Below are 8,601 nucleotides of genomic sequence, written 5' to 3' on the forward strand. Positions count from 1 at the left end.
TAGCTTTCATGTGAGCATTGAAATATTTGTGAATCTTGTCCCATACTTCAAATGCATGCTTGCAAGACAACACACAAGGTAACATAGATTCAGAGATGGTGGAAAGTAGCCATATGAAGATTGCTTGATCCGGCACTATCCACACCTCATACTCATATGAGTGCTTGCCTTTAACACGGTCTTGTTCCGTCTTGTATTTTTGCTGAATCTAAGGATTCACTACTTATGCACTCTTTCAACTTGCTGATTCTGGAGTAAATAGTTATTCTCCCGCAATTTGATGGAGAGCTCTGGTCCAAAGTAATGTGAACAAACGATGAATCAACTGAGACGACATGAAAACTCTATAACAACGTCTGCGGTGATGCAGCTGTAGCAATGTTTAGGTTCAGCCATGACGAAAGGAAGAAGAAAAGGTAATTACAGTTTGAGAAAGAGATAGTAACTGTAACAGAAAACTGTTAAAACAGTTAGAAAGTGGAAAAATTTTTACAAGGTGAATAATACCATAATAGAATTGTAACTATAAACTTCATTGCAGTTAGCATCAATGAGTACTTAACTCTTCCATATGTAAGGTTTTATTATTTATTCACATTCATTCATGAATGGTTTATGCTCCCTCGCACTGCAATGCTAACTATATCTGCATATTATCGTCATCTACATATGATAGTAACTAGTGGAAACTATTACTACTTCAAATACAATCCATAAATTAAGAAACCGGAATACAAATAATTCATTATATTAAGCAGGATTATAATTTTTTCTTTACTATGATAAAATATTTCGGATATATTTTATTTTTTGGAGTCAAATCAACTATCAAAATTTATTCATACTATATAAAACTAACGTTAAAATTGATGCTATCCAGTGAATTTTACACTAATATCATTACGTTAGAAATAGATTCCCATTTCAAACCATTAATTTGTTTGATACAATTAAAAACTTCCATTAATTAATAACCTTATAAAATATGTGGAGTTTGATCTTTTATATATATGTTTCTTCTATTACACTTCAATTCTAATTAATAATAACTTGCCCCTTAAACAGTTTCACTGAATTTCCTTTACATAACAAATCAATTTAAAGAAAGATTGATATCTCAAAAAACAAACAAATTAAACTTGTTATCATATAAAGTAGTTGATTATTATGGATATCACAATAACATCAAAAGAAACAATCAAACCATCATTTCCTACACCAAATGAACACAAACACTTCAAACTTTGTCTATTTGATCAACTTCAATTAGTAACATATTTACCAATGGTTATGTTTTACCCCAAAAAAGAAGGCCTAACAGAAATCTCCCATTTCATTGCTCAATTAAAAAAATCACTTTCTGAAACACTAACAATTTTCTACCCTGTAGCAGGAAGAAGAAAAAACCACACATTCATCACTTGTAATGATGAAGGTGCTATTTACTTGGAAGCCAAGGTAAACCAAACCATGGTTGAATTCCTCAATCCACCTAAGCTAGAATTTCTAAACAAATTGCTTCCATGCGAGCCTAATAAAATGCATCAAAATATTGGAGAAGAAGAAGATTTACCACAAGTACTTGTTCAAGTTAACATATTCAATTGTGGTGGAGTAGCTATAGGTACTTGTAACCTCCATACCCTCCTCGACGGTTGTTCCGGAAGCCTCTTCCAAACTACATGGGCTGCCATTTGTCGTGGCCGCTCAATCGACGAATTGCCTTGCCCCGATTTCCTTTCCGCTTCTTCCTTCTTTCCTCCTAATGATAACTTAATTTTGCATGATCATGTTGGTAAGAATGATAACGAGGTTCAAAAGAAATGTAGCACAAGAAGATTCGTGTTTGGTTTAGAAGCGATCAACGCTCTACGAGCTAAAGTAAAAGACGACGATTATATTGATAGTGATAATGAAAATGATCATGAAAGATCTAAGTCTCCTACAAGATATGAAGTATTGGCTGGTTTTATTTGGAAACACATGACACTAGCATGTAAAATGGAGGGAGGTGTAGATAGCAAAAGACCAGCATTGGCTATACATGTTGTGGACATGAGGAGAAGGATGGGTGAGCCATTTTCTAAATACACTATAGGCAACATTTTGTGGCCAGTGATGGTGTTTTGTGAAGAAGTTAATGAAGAAAGTGATATTAAATATTTGGTTAGAATATGTAAGGAGAAATTTGGGAAGGTTTCAAGGGAATTGTTTATAAGAGTGAAGAATGATACAAGTATGCTAGGGAGCAATGAATGTGTGGATTTGCCACAAGGTGTTGAGACAAAGTGTCCAATTCCAGTTGTTTTGACAAGCTGGTGTGGTTTGAATTTCAGTGAGCTTGATTTTGGTTGGGGGAAGCCTTATTGGGTTGGTGTTAGAGGTGGTGATCAAGAAACACTTCCTAATGTGGCTGTTATTATGGAAACAGATGAAGGAATGGAAGCTTGGTTGACAATGGAAATGGAACATATAGGTAATTTGGAAAATGATATGGAGTTTCTTAGATTAGCTTTGCCTAATCCTAGTGTTTCAAATATTTAGTTATTATGATATATGCAAATGGATTGATTAACAAAGAAATACAACTGAGAATTGATATCCGATGTAATTGGATATTATATTTCAACATACCATAAGCAGTGTTTTAAGACCAGAAGTGTTTTAAAACCCATAACATATCGGCCGGTCGGACCGGTTGGGTCGTGAATTAGAGAGTAGAACGGTCTAGTAAAATCATAGGACCGTAGTTGCAATTGATCCGGTGAAAATCAACGTGATCTAGCCAATTCACTAGTTAGAGCAATGAACTGATAGATTTTTTTATTAGACAAGTTGATTTTTTATTTTTTATGTTTTTTTTTGCTTTATTACAATTTGCTCCTTTATTTTTTTAAAAAAATTTTGATGCTTTTGTTTTAAAATTCGATTTTATTAATATTTATAATAATTACATAAAGATAAAATTACAAAAATAAAATTTAGTCAGATTTTAAGAATAATGTAATCTTTTAATATTTAATTTGGTCAAGGAGAAGATACTTATGTATTCTTTAATTAAAATATTTTCATTAAATTTGGTTATTATTAATCATATAATATAATAATATGATATAATAATACTATAAATTATCAAAAAATTTAAAAAAATTATACTATCAAAGCAAAATATTTTCACATTATTTTTATTATGAATTTTATTATTAAAAAAATATATATGTTATCGAAGTTGGCGGTATAAATCTCATTATTATTATTATTATTATTATTATTATTATTATTATTATTATTATTATTATTATTATTATTATTTTAGTAAAAGTCATATTTTTTATTCACTTTTTTATTTATAAATTTTTATTTTTATACTCTATCTTATATTTTTTATTATTCATATAAAACATAATATTTAATTATATTATATATTAATTTATAATATTATATCATATAATTACTTTTTCAACTTTTATTAATTTATGAGCATCAACAAATTATTATGTTTGAAAGTTAAAATTTTATTTAAGATTATTATTCAACTTATTTACATTAATATGTGTAGATTTTATCATTATGAAATTTATATTAACAATTTTATTTTATGATATCTTTTTATAATTTGTATAAACTGAATTACAAATCACGCGGTTTGGCCAATAATTCATTAGTCTGACCAGTAACCCAATAATTTAACAACTTGATCGAATTTATGATTGGTTTGAATTTTAAAATATTAATCATAGATATACATTTAACTAATTATTGGATTCGTTCGATGTATGGGAAGTCAATTGTTAGTGATTAATATTTTTAAATATAAACTTAGAATATCATATAGTATTATATTATAACAAAAATTATTACAACACTCTTTAATTAATGTGATACTCCCTCCGTCTCATTATAAATGTCTTATTTGAGCTTTGTGCAGTTTTTTAAGAAAATGATTTGATTTGTTGATTTTAATGATAAAATTAATATTTACTAAAATACCCTTATTTTTTATAGGTAGTACAGTAGTTGAAAAGCGTGAAAGTTAATAAATAGGGGTATAGTAGTGAAAAAAATAATAAATATTATATTGATATTCTAAAGAGACATTTATTTTGAAAAATAAAAAAAATAAAAATGAGACACTTATTATGAGACGGAAGGAGTATTTGATTAAAAAGTATTAAACAAAATTCATATGTATATATATAAATGAGCTTGATTTGCATATATGTGAGTTTAAAAATATTTGACTTTTGTAATAAATGTCTTTTGAAAACATATAAATGCACGAATATAATATTGCTGATTGTGTAAAAAACGTTTGCATATTCAATACATGTAAATTAAACTCTTCTAAAAATTGAGAGTTCCGGTCCACACTAAAAGCACGAAAGCCCAATAGCAAGGAAAGGAAAGAAAATTATACCCCGTACCCCTACATTTATCCCAATACCCCTACAATTTTAAAAAAATCCCAATTTTGTCCTTATTAAATTTAAATTTTAGTGAACCGGATATCCCAGGGGTGGGTGTTCCGGTTCCTTTTTTTTTTCCAATTTTACTGAACCGGATATCCCAGGGGTGGGTGTTCCGGTTCCTTTCTTTTTTCAATGTTGTTATAAGGAATGATCGAAAGCATGTTTTTAATTTGTGTTGGTGAAATTAGAGCTTTTACTTTACCAGTTGAGGAGATTTCTGTGACAATTTTACTCTCAAGTTCTGTTTTTATTTGAATATAATGTTTTTTTTTGTTGATTCAGGGGCCGATCTATTATTCCTGAAGGATCAATGTTGGAAGGTTGTGTTCCATGCCTGGTTTTCGACACTTCTCATCTAATGCATCCACATAGCAAAAATCACGAAAGATGCTCATTTACTTGACAGGCTTGGTCTTTGGAATGGTTGGAATGTCATACGCTGCAGTTCCACTTTACCGGAGATTTTGTCAGGCTTGGTCTTTTTTTTCAAGGGTATACACAATACACCACTAATCTTGAGAAAACAGAACCGGAACACCCAATTCTGGGATATCCGGTTCAGTAAAATTGAAAAAAGAAAGGAACCGGAACACCCACCCCTGGGATATCCGGTTCAGTAAAATTGAAAAAATAAAAGGAACCGGAACACCCACCCCTGAGATATCCGGTTCAGTAAAATTGAAAAAAAAAATAAAAAAGAAAAGTTAAAAATTTAATAAGGACAAAATTGGGATTTTTTTAAAATTGTAGGGTATTGGGATAAATGTAGGGGTACGGGGTATAATTTTCGAAAGGAAAACGATAAGACAATTTATTTATAGATCTCCTACCTTCTTAAAAATATACAACAAAATTTTAAAAATGTTCATATATTTCAAAAGTGCATCTTCGAATACATATTTTTTTTTTGAAAAAAAAAAGTGATTTCAGATGTACACTTTCAAAAACACATTTTTTATGAAAAAAAAGATTTCAGAGATGCACATATATTTTTTTTTTAAAAATAAAGAGACTTCGGAAGTGCACATCCGTAATCACCCCTTAGGATATTTCGGAGATGCACTTCCAAAATATTGTCTGATGCAGAAAACAAAAAACAAACGAACAAAGCTTCGATTTATCATAAATAATCGAAATTACAAAGATAGATCAACATGAAATTAAAATTACATATTGTTAAACACGGGTAGTTGAGGATGAGTCAACATTTTGATAACATCGGCTCCCGATCTTTGAAGTTTCGCATCCAACTCGATCGGACCCTTCGAAGAAAATCGATCAAAAGTTGTCCACATAATCGCTAAATCTTCGTCGTTCTTGACTTCAAATGGGGTGAACTGGACCTCTCCCTCGTCGTCAAGTGAAGGCGAACGGTACTCAAGCTTGACAACCTTCCGATTTTCTGGGTATTGCAAGAGAGAGTTAAGCGACGATATCAATTCCCCGAAATGGTGTGTCGCACGAGAACCTAAATTGGAACATCATCAGGTAACTACTGCTGAAGTATACAAAAGTAAGGTGGGGGTAGGTTTGAGTCATTGCTGTTTGGAGAGGGTTTGAGTTTTTGTTTGGAGAAAAATGAATGAAATAGTGAAGGAGGGAAAAGGTATATGAAATGTGTTTTTGAAGATGCATTTACGAAAAAACATCTGACAGTTTAAATCCAACGTTTAAATTGAAAAATAAGTGCTTTCGAAGATGCATTTCCAAAAACACCCAAAAATGAGTGTTTTCGGAGATGCATATCTGAATTCTGAGAAAATATGAAATAGGGTAATTTGAGAGATGCATCTCCGAAATCAGAGGTATTATGGGGTTTTCAGCAGGGGTTCTCACCCCAAGGGGGATCTATAAAGAAATTGTCATTGATAATGAGACCATGTAGACTCTTTTTCTCTATAAAGCAAGTAAACTCTTCCACGAAGAATATTCAGTCAGTCAGATTTATTTTTCGACTGATCACATTTTAGACCCTTTATACACGTTTAGTTGCTAACTACCTCTCCTATTTTAATAAGGGAACACATTATTTATCGAAGTATTCAAATCATTCTCTATTTAAACTTCACTTCTTACTCCTTTGTTGACTTGATAAAGATAATTAGTTATAACAAAATAGCATTATTGTTAATTAGTGGATAATTAATAATATTGTTTAAAGAGAAATGATATGGTGACACCATATTTAATATTTACACCGTATATACTTACTATACAATATACTTTTTATCTTTTATTTATTAATTTTATAGAAATTGAAATTTGTGCCAAATGAAAATGAAGGTTAAGAGCATACAATGTATACATACGTTGTCACAATTTTTGTGTCAACATAGCATCTCTCTTGTTTAAATGTAGTTAGACTAAATAAGAAATGCTACCTAATGGAAGGATAAGGAAGAGGATCATTTAATCATCAGGGAGAGGAATAAAACCTTTTGGCATTGAGAAATTCGAAATGCCCTAATTGTTTGTAATCAAAAGAAATTCTTCCCCATTTCCAATTATATTTAGACATGGCAATAAAACCCATACTCGCGGGTACCCACCGAATCCGCCCCGAAGTTGACGGGGAAAACCCGCTTTGACTGAATTTGGATTTGGGTTTGGGTTTTCCCCGATTATAAAATATGGGGACGGGTCGGGTAATGGGGACACTAGTATCCACCCTGAACCCGCCCCCGAACCCGCCCCGTTTATTTCATTATGTACATTATTATTTATATTTCAGAGTTTATATTATTAAATATATGGGTGATGTTTTGGTAATTTGATTTGTATTTGTATTTTAAAATATTTAAAATGTATGTATGAATTTTTTTGAGATTAATTTATTTTATTAATTATAATGTAATTTGGTTTTTGAAAAAGTAAATATTTTTATTTAAAAAATTGATTTTACTATATGGATGGTGGCGGGGCGGGGATACCCGAACCCGTTTGAGACGAGTTCGGGTTTTAATTCTTCATTCTCGTTTGGGTTTGGGGCGGGGAACGAAGATTGATTGAGAATTCGAGTTTGGATTTGGGTGAGGTAAAAACCGTCCCCGACCCGCCCCGTTGCCATGCCTAATTATATTGCTATACTCTTAATTTGAAACTTTGATAGACTATATCGCTATACTCTTTGTATACAACCTACATTAGTAACACACTTAGGACACTTCTTCCAACACCTTTTATTGATTGAAATGTTGGTTCCTCCAATAGAAATTGAGCCAGATTATTTATTGGTTTAGCATAAGATTTTGCCCAATTATAGTGTTAAAACGAGTGTCCTATAGTAGCTGTAGTAGTTTGATGCTAGCTCTCTTTTATAATGTTTAACACAAGACAAAGATTTTCCTGAAACCTATTTTAATTGATAAGAATTAATGAAAAAATGGTTGGTTGGTTGGTTGGTTGTTGATTGGTGTGATAGCAACCGTTATTTACGTGTGGAAAGTAATATATCATTGAGCAGAAAACTGAGAGTGCCAAAACTGATGGTTCACCAAATATAGTTTTTCTAATGGTAAAAAATATAATATATTAGAACAGCATAACTTGATGGTTTACCAAAAATAGCTAAGCTGCCACTAGTACAAAAATGTTAATTTACACCCGTTTTTTATTAAATTTACACCCATTATTTTTAATAAAAATCGGGTGTATATCCACAGGGTGAGAAATGTCTAACGAATTTACACCCGTTATTTTTAACAAAAATCGGGTGTAATTTGGCGTAATTACGTTTTTAATTACACCCTGTTTTAATAAAAATCGGGTGTAATTGGGCGTAATTACGTTTTTAATTACACCCTGTTTTAATAAAAATCGGGTGTAATTGGGCGTAATTACGTTTTAATTACACCCTATTTTAATAAAAATTGGATGTAAATGGACTTAATTACGTTTTAATTACACCCTGTTTTAATAAAAATCGGGTGTAATTGGGCTTAATTATGTTTTAATTACACCCTATTTTAATAAAAATCGAGTGTAATTGAACTTAATTATGTTTTAATTAAACCCTATTTTAATAAAAATCGGGTGTAAATATGTTCTTAATTACCCCTATTTTAGTAAAAATCGGGTGTAAATACGCCATTTATGAATGAACAATTATATCTATTTACACCCTATTTCATAT

The 8,601-nt window shown here is 30.9% G+C and overlaps 1 protein-coding gene across 1 annotated transcript; it reads left to right on the top strand.

Moving 5' to 3' along the window:
• The first annotated feature begins 1,167 nt into the window (after positions 1-1,167).
• LOC131650441 (stemmadenine O-acetyltransferase-like) lies at positions 1,168-2,544 on the top strand. The gene has a single exon (XM_058920152.1). It carries the CDS (start codon positions 1,168-1,170, stop codon positions 2,542-2,544), a length of 1,377 nt encoding a protein of 458 aa, XP_058776135.1.
• The last annotated feature ends 6,057 nt before the right edge of the window (positions 2,545-8,601 follow it).

This window comes from Vicia villosa, linkage group LG1 (assembly GCF_029867415.1).
Source record: "Vicia villosa cultivar HV-30 ecotype Madison, WI linkage group LG1, Vvil1.0, whole genome shotgun sequence".
Lineage (NCBI taxonomy): Eukaryota > Viridiplantae > Streptophyta > Magnoliopsida > Fabales > Fabaceae > Vicia > Vicia villosa.